The sequence below is a fragment of the Callithrix jacchus genome, chromosome 9 (genome assembly GCF_049354715.1).
Source record: "Callithrix jacchus isolate 240 chromosome 9, calJac240_pri, whole genome shotgun sequence".
Lineage (NCBI taxonomy): Eukaryota > Metazoa > Chordata > Mammalia > Primates > Cebidae > Callithrix > Callithrix jacchus.
This window is the reverse complement of record NC_133510.1, coordinates 104378460-104398262: the sequence shown is the minus strand read 5'-3', so window position 1 is coordinate 104398262 and position 19803 is coordinate 104378460. Positions and strand designations below refer to the sequence as shown.

Genomic DNA, 19803 nt, shown 5'->3' with positions numbered 1-19803 from the left:
GCTGGAGTGTAGTGGTGTGATCTCAACTCACTGCAACCTTCACTTCCCTGGTTCCAGTGATTCTCTTGCCTGAGCCACCTAAGTAGCTGAGATTACAGGTGTGTGCCACCATGCCCAGCTAATTTTTGTCTTTTTAGTAGAGATGGGGTTTCACCATGTTGGCCAGGCTAGTCTCAAACTCCTGACCTCAGGTGATCCACCACTTTGGCCTCCCAAAGTCTTGGGATTACAGGCATGAGCCATCATACCCAGCCTTGTGTTTTAAGTAGAGAGCGGCGATCTCACTATGTTTCCCAGGCTGGTCTTAAACTCCTGGCCTCAAGTGATCTTCCCACCTCAGCCTCCCAAAGTGCTGGGATTACAGGCCTGAGCTATGGTATCCATTTTGTCTCTATTCCAGAGGTCACCAAACTATGGTCCACAAGTCAGATCTGGTAGGTGGCCTGTTTCTATATGGGCTGCAAGCTAAAAATGTTTTTTACATTTTGCAGGAGTTGTCTAAAAAATACATATATATATGTATGTGTGTCACAAAGACTGAATGTGGCCCACAAGACCTAAAACGTTTACTAATTTGGTCCTTTACAAAAAGACTTTGCCAGCCCCTGCTGCTCTAGGCTCTAGAACAGTGCTCCCCAATAGAACTTTCTACAATGGTAAAAGTACTCGTCCTAATATGTCGCCACAATCCAGTATGGTAGCCACTAGCCACATATGGCTACGAGCACTTGAGAGGTGGTGAGTCCACTTTAATTCTCTAATATGCCTGCTTAATATCTAACACAGGACGTAGCACGTTAATATTAATATTTAAGTGAACGAATGCCTGCTATATACACGTGATTTAAAAAAAAATTCTGCGTTAGAATAAAACAAAATATCAAATATTTGCTTTTAAACTGCTGTTTGCAGGCCAGTGAGGGAGACATATAACTATCCAATAGGAAATGGTGTTTTGGGCAGGGCAGTCTAATTCTGCCTGAGGAGTCCTGAAGCCCTTCCTAGAGGTGTTGTGCCTGAGCTGAGTTTTGAAAGATAAGTAAGAGTTCACTGAATGGCAAAGATCTAGAAAGGCCTCCATGCAGAGGAAACACGTGGGCAAAGGCAGCCATACAATTGCAAAAGAATGTGTCTTGCTCAGGGTAAGCAAATGGATTTGCTTGGAGCATAAGTTGTATAGTAGGGGTCAGATACATGTGGGAGATGAGAAATAGGACCTGGAATGGGGCTCAAAAACAAATGGTCTTCTAACCATGGCATCCTTTTGATATGGCCCCTTCCTTATGCTCAAGTCACCATTACCCAGTCACCACATTGCGTGGTACAAGTGAGACATGCCCATTGTATCCTCATTTCTTCTGGATTTATCATCCAGGGGGTTAAGCCAGAACACAATATAAGTATTATTCTCTAATATCCCATGTGTTTACAATTACTTTGAGTGTGCCGGAAAAGAAGAGAACAAATGATGATTGTAACTGACCTTTCCCAAAGTTCCCTTTTTCAACAGTCATGAAGAGTGCCTCTATGAAGCAGGTGACGAGTGGTATCACCTTCTCTTTCTCAAGAGGTCTGTCCAAGAAAGGGAGAGAGGGCAAGTTCAAACTGGCATTCAATGGTTTTTTTCATAGAACAGCAAGGAATGGCAAAACATATTTTAATCAGCATGTTAAGTTATCTCTTTCAAAATTAAATAGCTTATTTTCTTACCTAATATGAGGTAACACCACAAGGGCTGCCCAAGATTGTGAAAGGTAAGTAGTATCTTTATTTGGGGGTAACTGAATTATAGATAAAAGATAGTCCAATACTGGAAACTGTTTGTTTCCTCCCTTGGATCGAGTCTTCTGCTTGACGTAGGATCTGAAGGATTAAAAAAACATGTTTAAAATAACAGAGAATGTAATCGCTCTTGCCCTCTGAAGCCTCAAATAAAATTGGGTTCTTAGCATTGTGGAGCACTAGTGGGAAGGAATTGGTGGTGGTGGTTGAGCTAAACAAATCTGAGTCATTTACTGAGTTTTCAGTGAGAGGCTTTTTCAACTCCACTGGCTCTACTTCCTTTCACTTCTTTTTAAATTTGCTTTATAACTTAAACCAAGCTTCTTCTGGTTTTAAGCATTATTTCTCAATTTTGTGCTGCTGGGCATGTTTTTGATTGGCAATTCGCTGGAATGAATGGACTTCCTCCATTAGCCCTTTCCTTTTTGACATGAATTTTATTACTTTCCCCAAATGTACGATTATGTTGCAAAGTTACTGTGATGAAGCTTACAAATATCACTAAAATGATTATGATATATAAGTAATTTTCTCCTGCTGCTTTGATCTGATACAGTTGCTCAATGACATTCTGTTTTGAATATCTGTGACTCTGGCACTATTCCTGTCAGCCATTTTTTTTTTTTTTAATTTTTGCCAGTGTACTATACCTCAGTCCCATTGGAAAGACAGAAATCTAATCAAAAGAGAAATCACAGAAATATAAGTTAAATGATTTGTTTTACAATTTATCCTCCAATTCCTGTTTGGTTAGCTTGTTATACAACAGAAGTGGAATATCAGGTTTTTATTCTTATGCCCTTTTTATCGTTAAAATTCACTAAAAAACAGTCAAGTAGGGTCAGGAAGGAAAAAAAAAAGAAAGAAAAAAATTCACTAAAAAGCTACATTCTCTTTTGTTTCATTCTTACCAGGATGTTCAGTGTTTGGAAACCATGACAGATAATCAAATTAATTTAATTATCAATTCCTTAAAGTCACCACATCTTCATATATATATACAGTCTTTTTAGTAATAATAGTGACTTGAAAATCTGCAAAAATCTTAAAAAATACTGAGATGCGTTAAAAAACAAAAGTGAGTCATCAGTTGCCACATCACTCCCGTTTTACCTGCTATGGCTCCTCCAATGAAGTCCATGCTCCTTACATCATCCTCTAAGGCCCTCTGTGATATGACCCTCGCCTACCTTCATCTCCTCTCATCTCACTCTCCTCCTTGCTCTTTACCCAGAGAGGTTTCTTTCTGAACTTCAAACATGCTGAGCTTATTCCTGTCCCAGAGTCTCTGCAGTTCTTTTCCTTTTGCCTGGAAAGTCTCTCACTCAGATCTTTGAAAGGCTGGATCCTTTTCACCTTAAAATCGGACCAAATGTTCCCTCTCTGTAAAGTAGTAGTGACCCCTCTCCATCCACTATGCCTCTCGATACCACTTTGTCTTCTTTTATCACGATCTGAAGTCATCTTGCTTATTTGCTTACCTGCCCCACCATATTCCTCTCCCCCAAAGAAGAAACTTTTTTCTTATACCTTGTTGCACCCCAGCGTCCAGTGGCTACACTGTAAGAATATGTCACACGACAGTAAGTTTATCTCCTAAAGAGTCTTTTCACATTTATTGCCGTTAGTGCCTGATACCCTATTTGTCAAATGACAATAAGTTTTCAAAAACCATCATTTGTCAATTACTCAAAAATAAGTTTCAAAATATTACTTAAAAAATCACTCAAAAATAACTTTCAAATAATTCAAAAATAAGTTTCAAAAACTTATTTCATTTGTCAAATAAGTTTTCAAAAATTGTCATTTGTCAAATGACAGTAAGTTTATCTCCTAAAGAGTCTTTTCAAATTTATTATCTTTATTTATTCTCACAACAAACTGGTGAGCTGGGTGGATGGAATGTTACTAGTAACACTCAAACTATGATTTTAAAATCTTCATATAAGGAATCAGGACAAAGGTGACCATTCACACACACCATACCTCTGTGGGCGATGACAGGGGTGTTTCTGCAGAGAAAGAAACACAGAAGTGGAGGTACTTGCCACGAGTTAGCATGTCTAAATTTGTTTATTTATTTTAACACACCACCTTTCTGGGAGGAACTGAGATGGCTGAGATGACGGGGTAAGAAAGTCTGACACCCAGTCTCAGTCAGTCCCTTGGCTTCACCTCATGGAAGCCAAACAACAAAGCAGCTTCACCCCACCTGCACAGAACCCAGTTTTGGCATGTGCAAGGAAATCTGCCTGCTGGAGATGAGCTTGGGTGTTGCCAAATCAAGAGAAAACCTTCAAAGGAATATTTCTATCTATAGGAGTTACTCACTATCCACTCCTCAGGAATCAGAATTCAATAAATTTAAAAACCAACAAGATTCTGTTGGCATATTTTAATAGAGAAGCAACTTTGAGGTCGACAGAAGATATAAGTAGGAGTTAAGAAGATGAGTTTGCTGGGCACAGTGGCTCAACCTGTAACCCCAACACTGTGCAAGGCCAAGGTAAAAGGATCACTTGAATTCAGGAGTTTGATAACAGTCTGGGTAACATAGTGAGACCTTGTCTCTACAAAAATTTAAAAATTAGCAGGGCAAGGAACCATGTATGGCTACGGTTCCAGCTACCTGGGAGGCTCAGGTGAGAGGATAGCTTGGGCCCTGGAGGTCGAGGTTGCAGTGAGCCATGATTGTGCCATGCAATCCAGCCTGGGCAACAGAGCAAGACCTGGTCTCAAAAGAATAACAGTAACAAATAAAAACTCTGAAAAAGAAAATAGGTTCCTCCAGGATCTCGAGCTGATCAAATTCAAAAGCTAGCTCTGCTGTGTGACTGTGGGACATTACCAAGGATGTCCCACCTCCAGGGATGCTTCAAAGTCGAGTACTCAGCACAAACTCAAGGAATGTCCATCAATTCCGCCTCAAAGAAAACCACAAACGCAACAACAGGTCTAACTACTCCAAGAGAAATAAGACTGAGCATAAAAACCAAGGAATGACAAGGGAACTTGTTTTCTAAGCCACAATTTCTAGACGCATACCCACTTAACTATTTGAGAAATAAGATGAATCTTCTCATGTACGCAAATAGCTTTGTTTTTAACTTCTAAAGGATATGCCATTTTGAATGAAATTAAGAAAGTAATCCAGGACACTTAACAACTGAAACAATACAAAGGTATATAATTTTAAAATGAATAGTCACTTATTTTTCTCTTCTTACCATCCTCCTGAAATAAACAAAGTTAACCGTTTTGTGCATCCTTGGGGAGACGTCAATTCTCCCCAAATTGGTCAATAGGTTTAATGCAATTCCTAACAAAATCTCAGCAAGATTTTTTTTTTTTTGCAGATATTGACAAGCTCATTCTAAAATTTATAGAGAAAGGAAAAGGACCAGGAATAGCTAAAACAAATTTAAAAAAGAATAAACCAAGAGGACTTTTATTTAAAGAATTCAAGATTTCTTTTACATCAATAGTAATAAGACAGTGTGGTATTGAAAGAGAACAGACACACAGATCAATGGAACAAAATAGAGACTCAGAAGTAGACCCACACATATACACCCAACTGATTTTTGACAGAAGTGCTAAAAGCAGTTCAACAAGAAAAAATAGCATTTTTAGCAAATATTGCCAGAGCAACTGGACATCTCTAGGTAAAAAAGAAAACTTAATCTGACCTCAAAACTTTACACAAAAATGAACTCAAGGCCAGGCGTGGTGGCTCACCCCTGTAATCCCAGCACTGTGGGAGGCTAAGGCGGGTGGATCATGAAGTCAGGAGTTCAAGAAAAATGAACTCAAAATGGATCATGAACTTAAACGTAAAACATAAAATGACAAAACTTTTACAAAAAAACAATAGGGGAAAATCTTTGGGATCCAAGACTAGGCAGAGTTCTTAGACTTGACACCAGAGCATTATGTATGAAAGAAAAGTTTAATAAATTGAACGTCATGGAAATTTAAAACTTTGCTCTACAACAAAAATTTAAGGAATAAAGCAAGCTACCAGAAAAGGAGAAGATATTGCTAAATCACATATCTGACAAAAGGATTTGTATCTAAACTGAACAATAAAGAAACACGCCAATTAGAAAATAGGCCAGAGATGAATGGATAGATGTTTCACTATAGAAGATACAGAGATGGCAAATAAGCACATGAAAAGATGCTTCGATATCATTAGCCATTGGGGAAATTCAAATTAAAACTACAGTGAGAAACTACTATATCCCGATCAGACTGGCAAAAATAGAAAACCGTGATAAATACCAACAGCTGGTGAGAATGCAGAGAAACTCGATCACTCATGTATGGGTGGCAGGAATGTAAAATGCACAGTCCCTCTGAAAAACTGTTTGGCACTTCTCACAAAACTTCACACGTACTTATAGAACCCAACGATTTCATTTTGGGGCAATTATCTCAGAGAAATGAAAGCATGAATATTCATAATAGCTTTATTCATAATAGCCCCAAACTGGAAATGACCTAAAATGTCCTTCAACAAGTGAATTTTTAACAAACTATGCTATATCCAAACCAAAGAATGCTACAGTACTCAGCAATTGAAAGGAATGGATTACTGATCAACACAACTTGGATGAGTCTCAAGGGAATTATGTGGAGTAAAAAAAGCAATCTCAAATGGTATACTGTATAATTCCACTTACATAATATTCTTGAACTGACAAAATTATACAAACAACAGATTAGTGGGTGCCAGGGGCTAGGGATGGATAAAACAGAGAGAGGAAGGAGGAGTGTGGTTATTAAAAGGTAGCATGAGGAATACTCATGGTGAGGGAACAGTTCCGTATATTCACTCCGGTGGTGGCTATAATCAACACGTGATAAAACTGCATACAGCTATATATCCATCTATGTATACACACTCAGATGAGTGCACATACAACTGATGAAATCTGATTAAGATTGGTGGATTGCACCAATGTCAATTCTACAGTTGTGATACTGCAATATGTTTATGCCAGATGCACTAATGGGAAAAATTGAGCGAAGAGTATAGGAAACCTCTCTGTACTACTTCTTGCAACTGCACGTGAATCTACAATAATTTTAAAATAAATGGTTAAAAAAATTAGTAGTCACCTCTTTCTTTCCCTTACCATCCTTCTGAGGTAAACAAAGTTAACAGGTTTGTGTATCCTTCCATGTTTTTCTATGTTCATACACACTTTTTGCTTCCCCTTGCAAAATGAGATCACACCATACATACTACGTGTGTAGCTCTACAACTTGCTTTCTTCACATAATTTATCATGGACATCTTTCCAGTTACATATAGATCTTCATTTCTTTACAGTATTCTTGATATATTTAAACGGGTAATCTTATCATCATTACAGGAATAAAAACGTAGAACTTACCCCACCATCTGCGGTGAGAAGACCAGAGGGTACTTTTCAATTGCCATGGAGCCAGCAGTGGGAGGTGCTGCTTTGTTCAGAATGAGCTTGGCAAGAATGGCCAGAGCTTCGTCTTTGACTACAGTGTCATCAATTAAGAAGCAATTCACAATATATGAGAGAAAGCTTGGTAGAAAAAGCTAAATTTAAGAAAAGGAAATTTAAAAATCACACTTATTAACAGCTATAATAATGAGAAGGTTCTAACAATTCAAAAAACTAGACCAAAAACAAAGGATCAGGAATCACAATGGCATTAGACCTCTACCTAGGAACAATGGAAGCTAAAGACTACAGCCATGTCTTAAAAACTGAGGAGGGATGACTTAGAATCTAGAATTCTATAGCCTGCCTACTAATAATGCAGTGTGAGGAAAAGCAATGCATTTAGACTGGACTTGCTCCAGGAGGAATGTCTCCAAGAAAGAAGAAAAGAAAAACTGAGCTGCTAAATTATCTGACAGTTTTGTCATGTGAAGGACATTTACAACGCTGCTGGAAGACAGACTCATTGGCCAGCTATTCAAAGAAAACAATTTCCAGTTTTTAAAGAATGAGGCAATTATAAACTCTAAAAAAAATGAGGCTGGGTGCGGTGGCTCATGCCTGTAATCCCAGCACTTTGGGAGGCTGAGGCAGGAGGATCACCTGAGGTCAGGAGTTTGAGATCAGCCTGGCCAACATGGTGAAACCCTGTATCTACTAAAAATACAAAAATTAGCCAGGCATGGTGGCACACGACTGTAATCCCAGCTACCCAGAAGCCTGAAGCAGGAGAATCACTTGAACACAGTAGGTGGATGTTGCAGTGAGCAGAGATTGCACCAATGCACCCCAGCCTGGGCAACAGAGCAAGACTCCGTCTCAACAAAGAAAAAAGAAAAATGAGAAGGTATACAGAAAGGATATGTAATCATAAAATACTCCTTCTTTATATAAGTATGTGGTGAGGCCGGGCGTGGTGGCTAGGCCGGGTACGGTGGCTCACGCCTGTAATTCCAGCACTTTGGGAGGCCGAGAAGGGTGGATCACGAGGTCAAGAGATCAAGACCATCCTGGTCAACATGGTGAAATCCCGTCTCTACTAAAAATGCAAAAAATTAGCTGGGCATGGTGGCACGTGCCTGTAATCCCAGTTACTAAGGAGGCTGAGGCAGAAGAATTGCCTGAACCCAGGAGGTGGAGGTTGCGGTGAGCTGAGATCGCACCATTGCACTCCAGCCTGGGTAACGAGCGAAACACTGTCTCAAAAAAAAAAAAAAGTATGTGGAGAATATGGATTCAACCGTATTCTTTTTTTTTCATAGTATTCTTTATACATTAAGAATCAAGAAGGTAAACCCTCAGAAGGTTTACTCAATGCTAAATTTGTGATATAATTCTATTGGGAGCACAAGAGATATAAAAGAACTAAAATCCATCTACCATGGGAGGAAGTCTACACATGAAAACTAAAACTAGCAAACCAAGTAAAGCAGTACATTCAGATGATTTAAAAGCGTAAAGTAAATACAAGAGAAAATAGCTACAAATCATTAAATGTGATGGCTGCTAATAAGATGGGAATAGAAAAAAATGACTGCCATTTAGCCTGGTTTGACTTCCTAAACTACATACAAATATGTAGTATTCAGGTAAAAATAGATTAATTTAAAACAAACAAACAAAGGAAACGGGAGAAAGGAAAAAGCCAGTTGCTAAAAGAAAGAGAATGAGCTAAAGCGTCTTTATGGAGCAGAAAGACACAGAACTAGGACACGTGCAAAAGTGTTCTTTTTAGGCAAATGAGAATATATATTATTAAAGGCTAAAAGGAAGAAATATTGAGAGGACAGATACAGAGATAAACTTCCATGAAGTATACTGTAAGGTTACTAGTAAGGAGGAAGCTCAACTATTTGATGGGGAAAAGGGAAAGGAATAAAATAAATTCAGGATTAGATGAGAACTATATCTACCTCACTCAGTTACCTATTTTGGAGCAATGAAATCAATTTGCAAACTTCTGCCACTGCAAATTGTTTCACAAACTATTTTCTATGCTTCAAATTCACAGAAAATTTCTTAAATTGTTTTTTCAGTTTTACCACATGGTTCTGTAACTATCTAAAGGATTATTTTTAAAAAAAGGAATCTAGAATTGAATATAACTTATTTTAAAAACATATTGGCTAAAACATCAAGCACTTATCCTGTTCCTCTCAAAAAAAAAGAAAAAACACAATTTCAAATTTGATCATTTTTTTGTGACAGGTTTTTAAAAATACTCTGAACTTGGTATCTTGCTTACCTGCTCAAACTGCTTCATAGCAAACATTACTTCAGAAAAACTGAAAATTAAGTGTTTTTCAAATTTGCTCTCAAATATCTGTGGACCAAGGTAAAAAAATATTAATGTAAGTACACAGAGATTACCTTCCCTATTCCCCTAGCAAGGAGCTATAGAAGGGAATGGCAGGCACATTTCACTCAGTGCTCTGTCCAAATGCCCAGCCATCTCCAAAGGTGCTTCCACAAAAAGCTTCTGCTGAATACAGAGAGCTCTGCCTGAAGGCTTGTCAACTCTTGGCCAGCTACAGTGAATTATGAAAGGGCAGACAGTATGACTGTATATCTTCCCTCAAGGGGTACTGCTGTACTCCATTAAGCTAGAAAGAACTTAGCTGACCTTACCTATTTTCACTCCCACTTCCAAATTCACTATCTCATCCAATCATATCCCTGCTTGGAATTCTTTCAGGGTCCTCCACTATCTGCAAGACAAAACCCAACCTGACTTTTCAAAGCCAAGCAGAGTTTTGCTGATATCATAGGACACTCCCTCATGTGCCCATGTGCCTAGACTACCACATTTATGAACATGTCTTTCTGTTCCCTCTCCTAGTGTTTTTAACCCCACTTCTGACAGGCAGACTGCTTTTCAACCTTCAAGGACTATCCCAAATACAAGTCCTTTGAGAAGTTTTCTCTGTTCCTCAACCCCAGACAGAATTAATAGTTATAATTCAACAAATCCCCACTAGACACATTCACTAGACTACTCGGTTCCAGGTTCTATTTCTCCAACAATTGTCAAAACCTACAGGCATCAGTGTTCATCCTGAATACGCAGCTCATACCCAGCACACAGTAAGCGCTACATATTTGCAGAATATGCAAAGATTTCATTTTTGCCACACTTTATTTTGCTTATTTGCTATAAAAAAATGTAGCTTTTATCACACTTTATTTTGCTAATTTACATTAATGCATGCAATTCCCATCTCCTTAACAGGACTGTAAATTCCTTGAGGGCAGAGCCTTTGCCACACTTCACTCTATCACTCAGAAGGTTTACTCAGTGCTAAACCTGTTATTCACTGCTCAATTAATATTTGTTGAAGTAAATTACTTTTTCTATGGTTTCTTTGATGAGGGTCTCTGGCAAGGAAACATTTTCACCTAGGATCAAAGCAGAAATTACATCCAAGAGGGTCTCCCAGCAAGACGTGGAGAGACTAGTTACTTGCAGTGTTTGAGATAAAACCTGAAAAAGAAAAAACAACGCATCCTCAGCAATCAGCTTTCCAAAAACAGACTCTCACGCATATTAAGTTGGGAACTCACCTTACAGACATCAGCAGGTGTGGTTACCTTTGTTCCACTTCCATGTTTTACAAGTATAAGGTATGTTTCCAACAACCTTTTAATCTGTTCATAACTTTCACAACTGTTAGTTTTTGTTACTTTTGTATGTAGGTCCAATAGCGATTCCTGCAAACAAAGAATTTGACAGGGAGAAAAACTATAAAATATCAAACCTAACTGTTAATCCAGTAATAAAAACTGTGTGACATTCTTTTGCTTTGGAAGAAAAAGATACATTTACCAGGAGTCACTAATGGTAACAGCTAACATGACTGAGTGCCTTGTTCTAAGTTCTTTACAAGTATTCACTCAGCATCCTCACAGCAACCCAGAGGGTGAGAATATTATTACACCCATGTATTAGATGAAGAGACTGAGGAATTGAGATTTCAAGTAATTTTCAAAGTCACACTAGCAGTCAGTGGAAGAGTCAAGACTCAAATAGGCAGACCTTTCTACTGCATCTTAAGATGCCATATCAAATAAAAAAATTGCACAGGGGGTGGAGGGAAGGAAAGTTTTAATTTGTGTATAGAGGCACAAATAAAACACTTATAAAATGCAACTTCTAGGAGTGCTTTGCAAAAACTAAGAGCAGCAACAGTAAATTCTTAGACACCTTATCAAAATCCCATCCTTAAAAATTAGAACTCACTTGCAAACATTCAAAAAATGTACCAAAATGTTCCTTGGAGATGTAGGATACAGTGGATTTGACCATATTTTTGAGTGTTTCTCCAATTAAAATCCAAGGTAGTTGAGTTTCGGTTTCAGTGACAGGTCCTAGCTTTCGCAAAATTAGCTTCACTGCCTGTGGGAATACAAGTGATTAACATTAATATATAAACTCTTATTTTCAAGCACTGCTCTGAGAGTCACCACTCTGATTACATTAGCTACCTTAAAAATCAGGTCTGGAATAAGTCAAGGATATGACAACTTTGATGGTTAATTCCCAAAAGGAACTTCTGAACTAGGATGGGAATTTTATCATTACAACTGTTCCCTCCCGACCTACTCTTGCACATTAATCAATTTATCTTATCCCCTAGCATCTCAGATGAAGACAACAATGACTCTGTAAGTAATATCTCACTGTCCAAGGCCTACATTGGATAAGCATTTTTAATGAATGCCCAATGCTCCCCATCTAGCACTTTCTATCCACTAGGCTGTCCTCTCTCCATATCATTTGCCTCATTCTTTTCCACTTTCTGTTTAATCCATCCACACAAACTTTAAGCACCCCACCCCTTGTGTACCTGGCCTGCACAGGAATGAAACATATTTCTAACTCCTTTGCACATTTCAAAGAGCAACTGCCCAACGCCTTCGACTTTTTCTGGATGTTTATCAAGATCAAGAAACATTAAATTGAAAAGTGCATTTTTATCCGAGACCTAAAATGAAAAGTAGAAAGGGAAAATTATATTCACAAACATAAACATATCCAAATGAAGAACTCTTATTTGCTCTTCTACATATTCTTATTTAAATATACTTAGGAAAAAAATGGTGAAAGGGTCAGATATTTGTAATGATTTCAAACTACTATAACAGTGTATCCTCACTTGGAATGTCACATAAAAGAGTGAATTCATTGGTATTATATAGAAATGTATGTACTATAAAAAAAACTATAGAAGTCAACATTTTATCTTTTCAAGTAAATAAACTGGTATTTTGTATTGTATACAGTAAAATATTTGTATTTTATGAAATAAAAGAAATTTAATATCAGTGTTTTTGTTTCATTACAAAAACCCTCTAAAATTTACTATCAACATTTTATACAAACACAAATGACACTGTGCTACCAGTTACTTCCAGGAAACTATTAGAAAAATTCTTATTAATGTCACAGTTCATGTATTTACTGACCTGAATCAGAAAATACTTTTGATATATACACACTGAAAGCTACCACTAATCTAAATAACAACAGTGGCCCAAATTAGATCATATCAATTTATGAGCAACAAATAAAGCTTACTGTGAGATAAATTCAAAATAGTAACAGGTTTCTGTTAAGTATATAGAAAGATAGATACATAAAATTAGTACATAACAACAACACTTTAAAAAGATATCTACTTCTATTCATCAATTATTATTATTGTGTGTGTGTGTGTGTGTGTGAGTGAGAGAGAGACATGGAGTCTCGCTCTGTCGCACAGGCTAAAGTACAGTGGTGTGATCTCAGCTTACTGCAACTTCCATCTCCTAGACTCAAGCAATTCTCATGTCTCAGCCTTCAGGGCTGGAGTACAGGTGCATGCCACCACGCCTGGCTAATTTTTGTATTTTTAGTAGAGACGGGGTTTTGCCATTTTGGTCAGACTGGTCTTGAACTCCTGACCTCAGGTGATCTGCCCACCTCAGCCTCCCAAAGTGTTGGGATTATAGCCATGAGCCACCACATCCGGCCTATTCATCAGATTCTTGACGATTAACTAGCAGCAAACACATAAAAGATCAGACTAACCTTTCTCATCAAAAAAGTAAAACTTTCAGCAGCAAAATTTCTTATATGTAGTTTTTTATGAGCCAGGAGTGTGCTGTACATGCTATACATGAAAAAAAGATATATTTAATTAATCATATGTTAATAAATACATACATGTCAACAATATGGGCAACAATGTGCTAGGTATGCAAGGATACACAGCAGGCATCAAACAAATTTAAAATCTCATTCATCTATGGAGACACCCACATGTTGAAAAGAAGACTTGAAGACCACAGACATTAAGAGTCCTAGGACTGGGGGTACTAGTTTTGCCAACAAGTTGAACCTTGTAATGAGCTCTAAATGACAGTTAGGTGGGGACTGCAGTCCATATTATTAGTATAAAAGCGAGAGCAAAGATGAGGCAGCTGGAAATGATCATGGTCATGAGACAAGGAGGCTGGTCCATCTAAAAGAGGAAAGATGATCTAGCAGAGGAGGGCAGCTGTGGATAAAGCTGCTCAGGTAGGCAGGTCTAGCTCACATCTAATGTAACCACTTACTCTGTGTTACTCCATTTAATCAGCACAATAACTCTATGGGATGGGTACTATTATAACTCCCATCCCACAGATAATGAAAGTGAGACAGAAAGCATAAGCAACCTTCTCAAGGTCAAGCAGCCACGCAGCTATAACTAAATACTTAACTTATATATAATCACATTGTTAAATTTGGTCTCCCTAATGATAGAAGCGTATCGAATATATCTCTCCTATTTTTGCCATAACCCCAGTACCTAATAGTTCCTTGCTGATAGCAGGTGCTAATAAATGTTGGCTGAATGAGAAATGACTATTTTCAGAAAGATTAACTTGGCAGCAATATACAAGATAAAATAAAGGAGGAAAGAAGAGTCTGGTATTTCAATTAGAAAGCCGCTCAAGTCATACAACCTTGGGTAACACGCATGAAAGAGACTAGGAGAGGGAAATGGCAAGGGATGAACCCAAGAGACATTCAGGAATCCCTGCAATGAAGCTGAAGACCTTAACAGTGGTCCACAGGGCCCATGACAATCTGACCCCTTATTACTGCTTCTCTGACATCACTTAGCTACTCTCACCCTTACAGAGGCTGTTCGGCCACCCACGACTTCTTGCTGGGCATGTGCCCAAGATGTTTTCTTCCTGCTAAAATGTAAACTTTGCGAGAAGAGGGGATTTTTATCTGTGACTGTATCTCAAGTGCCTAACATAGTCAGTATGTGTCAAGTGTCCAGTAAATATTCACTGAGCGAATGCACAAATGGCAGAATCAAGAGGATTTGGAGACCTCTGAAGACAACTGGGTCAAAGATGCCTCTGATATGCCAAAATTCAGCGATAGGAAGAATGTCAGTACTAATGATAGAAAATGGGCAACCAAACAGGGCCTGGAGTATGGCAGATACTCAATACCTATTTACTGAACACATGAATTAATGTACAGGTAAGAGGAGTTTCTTTAACTGTAAAGTGTTGAGCTCACTTTCACTAATACTCAAATGAAAGTAGCCAGGCTGCTGAAGTTGTCATACTGAAAACAAATAAATTTAGAACTGGAGAGCCTGACTTAGGAGACATAAAAGTGGCAGCTTTTTGACAGTGGAAGTCATAAAACTAAGTCAACTATTCCCTGAAGACCTTGTTGGTTATTTAATGAAATAATATTGGTTTCTAACATATTTTACCAAAAGCTTCATAAGGAACTAGTAAAAGCTGGAAAAGATTTATCTTTCTTCATTCAAAGTTCCTAAAAGAGAAGGGTGAACTGGGTGAAAGGGGTGCATAAAACAAAGACAACTGTCCCACACCACACACACACACCATTTACTGGGGCATAAAGGGGATTATGATTGATATTAAACATTCCTGTGGCAATGACAGAACATAGAAACCATCAGAAGACCAAGTGGAAAATCTCATCAAATCCCAGACTTAAGCAGATAACAGACAATCTTTGCCTTACTTTAAATAAAAGGCTACTACTATGAAATTCATTCCCTTTCCTTGTCCACATTTACTCACAAATACTGAGTGTCTCTTTCAGCTTACCAGTGGCTGGGGAAATGCCAATGTTTAAAACAGCGCTCTTAACCTGTCTTAAACCTCCCTTAAACCTGTTCACATGTTTATGGGTGTAGAGAGGACAGCAATACATTATAACTAAACAAGTCCAGCAAAAGTTTTGGGATATAAATGGTTAAAAATGCCAAGAGGATAGAGAGTACAAAGTTTTATTAATACTTCTGGTGAACATGCCTGTTTGTGGAGGCTGCGGAGCCCAAGTCAGGCCTTCATGGGCGGGTTAACTTTCAGTAGCTGGAGAGGAGACAGATGGTCATGGCAACTTAGACTGGCAGCCTAGACTATGGAGCACTGTGGCTGGAGAATCAACTTTGTACATGGACATAATCAGGCACTGAGCTGACAAAGTGGTTTGGAGTCAGAAAGAATCCAGGAAAAAAGAAGCTGGCAATTAAAAAAACATACTAGAGAGAGAAAGGGGTCACCTGTATATACGGGACATGTCCTTCACCATCAGTCTCCACAGGTACTTGTAAAGATATGACAATGAGGTGAAAGCCCATTCTAACAACTCTGTGTCCTGAGTCTCCAGGATTGAGGTGATAGTCAAAAAAAACTCTGGGAAGTGTGGGTAGAAGTCCGTCTGCAGATCTCGTGCCAACTGTACAACCAAACTGGATTAAAAAAAGAAGCAACTGATTATGCTGATTTTGTTAAAAGGCTGCAAATCTACTTAATGATAGTAAGTGGCCTATGATCATAGAATTAATTAAATAAAAATACTTCTAAGTCAAGTCTGAAAATATATATAATTCTTTAAATCTTAAGAGCTCAGCAAAGAAACCAGGCAGGCAGTTACATTCCATCACAACTTGTAGCCAACTGTTTCTATAGTGTCAAAGAAAAATAGGATTATTTAAGGAGTATGTAACAAATGCAAAATTATACCGCCAAGATTCTGCTTTATGGTAATGCACCCATTCCTAACAGAAAAGGAAAATCCAAATTATGAACACCTGAGCTGAGGCATATGTAGCTTTGAAACACGGTCTTTCTTAAAATTCAGACAAATATAGTTATGAGCTTTCTCTCAAGATGCTACTTACTCCAAAAGAGGTTGATAGGCAAAACTGTTCTTAACTTGCAGGTGAGTCTTCAAACTCTGAACTACCTCGTTTTGATGATAGACCAACTGATTGAATGACTGGCATTTGTCAATAACTTCTTTGTAAAATTTCCCTGAGTGGGAGAAAAAAAAAAATATGTTCTTTCCAATCACACCACTATTCAGCTATATGGAACATATAAAGTGCAAACTACGGGTGAATAAAATAGAAACAAAATAGAAAATACCAAAGTGTTCCGTGAGGTTTAATTCTCTCCATTTCAGCAGACCCTCAAAAAAGTAGGTTTCAACCTCCTGTCAAGATGAAAGCACTCCATTAATCAGATAACTCTAAGAAAGCAATGATCAAAGTAAATAGAATGATATATTAATATTTTAAGACACTGATACTGAAGAGTTTAAAAATTTCCTTTAGTTTTTTAAAACAGGCCATTAATTAACACACTTAAAAAGTAATCAGAAGTTATCAATAGATAACTTATAAAACGTTTTGTTGATTTGGTTGAAGCAAATAATTTTCTGGAGTCTATATATACTGTCCACTAAGAGAAAATTATTTTCCATTTTTTTTTTTTACAATTTTAGGCAAAGGTTGTGTTAGTTCTTTACAATTCCTTCTTTCTGCTTTTAGAAATATGAATTACTACAACTTATGAGGAGGTCATGTGGCATTCTTATTAAAATTCAAAACAGTTATGCTCGTTGACCCAGGTATTTCTTATAAAGTTTGCAAGCATGTAAGTAAGAGATATTTACTCAGCTTAACTACTGTGGGGAAACATTATACAGCATAAAATGTCCAACAATAGGAAAATGGTTGGAATACCTTGTGGTCTATATATACTAAGGCATATTACGTCGCTAATAAAAAGAATTATATCTCCATTGAACTAGAACCACACTGATGACATGTCCCCAAAAAGATAAAATGCAAGTTATGCAGTGAAGGGGTATGGTAGCAACCAATTTGTCTTAAAAAACAAAACAAAACAAAAAAACCCTCTACAAATGTTTGTACACACGAACATGAGAGGACAATATGGAAAAATACAACTGGACTGAACTGTCAGTGTCGGCTTTCTTGGGAATTAGGCATGGGAGGAATGAGATAATGGGCTTTTCCTCAGTTTACCACTATGTTACTTAACTTGTTAACATGGTATAAATTACTTTTACTTTGAAAGGTGAAGCCAATAAATTATTATCATACATGTATATATACATGTATGTTTGTGCATGTATGTATATGTATAAATAAATGCATACCCCTCCAGTATGTTTGTGCATGTATGTATATGTATAAATAAATGCATACCCCTCCAGTATGTTTGTGCATGTATGTATATGTATAAATAAATGCATACCCCTCCAAAAAATCAATTATTCTACCAAAAAGATTCATGTACTCATATGTTCATCCCTGCACTATCCACAATAGTGAAGACATGGATTGGCCCAGGTGCCCATCAACAGTAGATTGGATAAAGAAAGTACAGTACATGGATAGTATATGCCATAAAAAACAATGAAAACATGTCCTTTGCAGCAACATGGATACAGCTGGAGACGATAATACTAAGCAGATTAACATAGGAACAGAAAACCAAATACTGCATGTATTCACTTATAAGTGGGAGCTAAATATTGAGCACACATAGACATAAATATAACAGCAACAGACACTGTGGATTACTAGAGGGTGGAGGAAGTGGGGATGGGTTAAAAAAAAACTACCTGTTGGGTACTGTGCTCACTACCTGGGTGACAAGATCCATACTCCAAACCTCAGCATCACACAATATTCTCATTTAACAAACCTGCACATGTACCCCCTGTATCTAAAGAAAAGTTGAAATAAAAATAAAAGTAAATACAAATATGTGTGTTTATAAAGAGAGAATAAACACATAAGCACTCACGCAAACAGCATGCCAAATCTACAATCTCAAAAAAAATAAAATAAAATCCTTAAATTGTTCTTTGGAAATCTTTAAAATCAATAGTTAGGCAGAATAGATACTATGTAACCACAAAAATTAAAAACTAAAAATTCAACAACAAAAAAAAGGCAGAAAAGAAAGAGCCTCCCATTAAATTTTGTTTTAGGCTGGGGATGATGGCTCATGCCTATAATCCCAACAGTGGGAGGCTGAAGCAAGAAGAGCACTTGAGCCCAGGAGTTTGAGACTAGCCTAGGCAACAACACGAGATCCTATCTCTATTTTTCAAAAGCAAAAATATTAAATTTTTTTTTGTTTTAGTGTCCTTTAAGGCAAAAGGAAAATATGCAACACAGTTTAAAACTTAAAGCGGAACACATTTCTAGTCTAGCACAGGAATGGCACATGTCAGCTATGTGTCAGAGACCATGTCTTGTCCTTTCACAATGTAACTCTGGAGCTCCTTTCACCTATTTCCTCACCCTTTGAATCTGGTCTGGTCTCCTGACTTGCTTTGACTAATAACATGCAATGACCCCATGATGACCAAAGCAAAACGTTATGAGGCCTTGATAGCTTCTGTTTTCACTCTACTGAAAAGATTCTGCCACCACAAAAAGAAGCCTAGTCTAGCTTATCAGGAAATGAGAGGCCACGAAGATAACCAAGATCAACAAGCCACAGCCAACTGCTAGACATGTGACTGAAGCCATTCTGGACCATCCTCCACGATTCTAAATCCAGGCTGTCTTCTCTGCCACCTTAACATTCTACCCTTGATACCTTCAACCTCTACTGTGGCTTAACCTATTAACCATATTCTAAATGCCAAATCTGTAATTTCACCTCTGAAGTCACCTATACTCCAGATCCATATATTCAAACATCTTTTGGATACTATCATTTGGATGGCCACAGGTATTTCAAACACAAGCTCCAAATGGAACTAATTATCTTACCTTGTCCTCCTTTACCTATAAATATATCTTGATGAGTAACATCCTCAATCATTCAGCCTTAACCTCATTCTCTTCCTTGATACAAATCCAGTAGGTCTCAAGTCCTATCCACTCAATTCTACTTCCTCAGTATTTCTGGAATCCTCTTTTCTATACCTTGACTGCCGCTACCATAAATAATCATTTTTTACTTAGATGACAGTCAGATCCTCAGAACTGGACAACTGAGATTGGATCTCCAAGTTAAAGGCATGTTATGCAGGACCTTAAAAGGCTAGCAGAGGAATAATGACATGATACAGGACTGCAGTCCTGCTCTTTTCTCCACGCTAAAGCCAGAGAAATAGAAAACTTACACCTGATCATGTCATTCATTCCCCTGCTTACAGTCCTAGAACTCTAAGTCCCCA

The 19803-nt window shown here is 37.7% G+C and overlaps 1 protein-coding gene across 1 annotated transcript in view; it reads right to left on the bottom strand.

Annotated features, from left to right (window-relative positions):
* UTP20 (UTP20 small subunit processome component) overlaps positions 1-19803 on the bottom strand; it is a 111120-nt gene that overhangs the window by 88900 nt on the left and 2417 nt on the right. Inside the window, exons 3-14 of the mRNA XM_002752906.7 lie at positions 16722-16788; positions 16475-16607; positions 15854-16042; positions 13336-13417; positions 12113-12250; positions 11506-11661; positions 10830-10976; positions 10615-10749; positions 9514-9591; positions 7185-7363; positions 1711-1863; positions 1484-1572 (exon numbers count right to left, since the gene is read on the bottom strand). Of these exons, the coding sequence (XP_002752952.3) occupies positions 1484-1572; positions 1711-1863; positions 7185-7363; positions 9514-9591; positions 10615-10749; positions 10830-10976; positions 11506-11661; positions 12113-12250; positions 13336-13417; positions 15854-16042; positions 16475-16607; positions 16722-16788 (1546 nt within the window). The remainder of the gene's footprint in view (positions 1-1483; positions 1573-1710; positions 1864-7184; positions 7364-9513; positions 9592-10614; positions 10750-10829; positions 10977-11505; positions 11662-12112; positions 12251-13335; positions 13418-15853; positions 16043-16474; positions 16608-16721; positions 16789-19803) is intronic.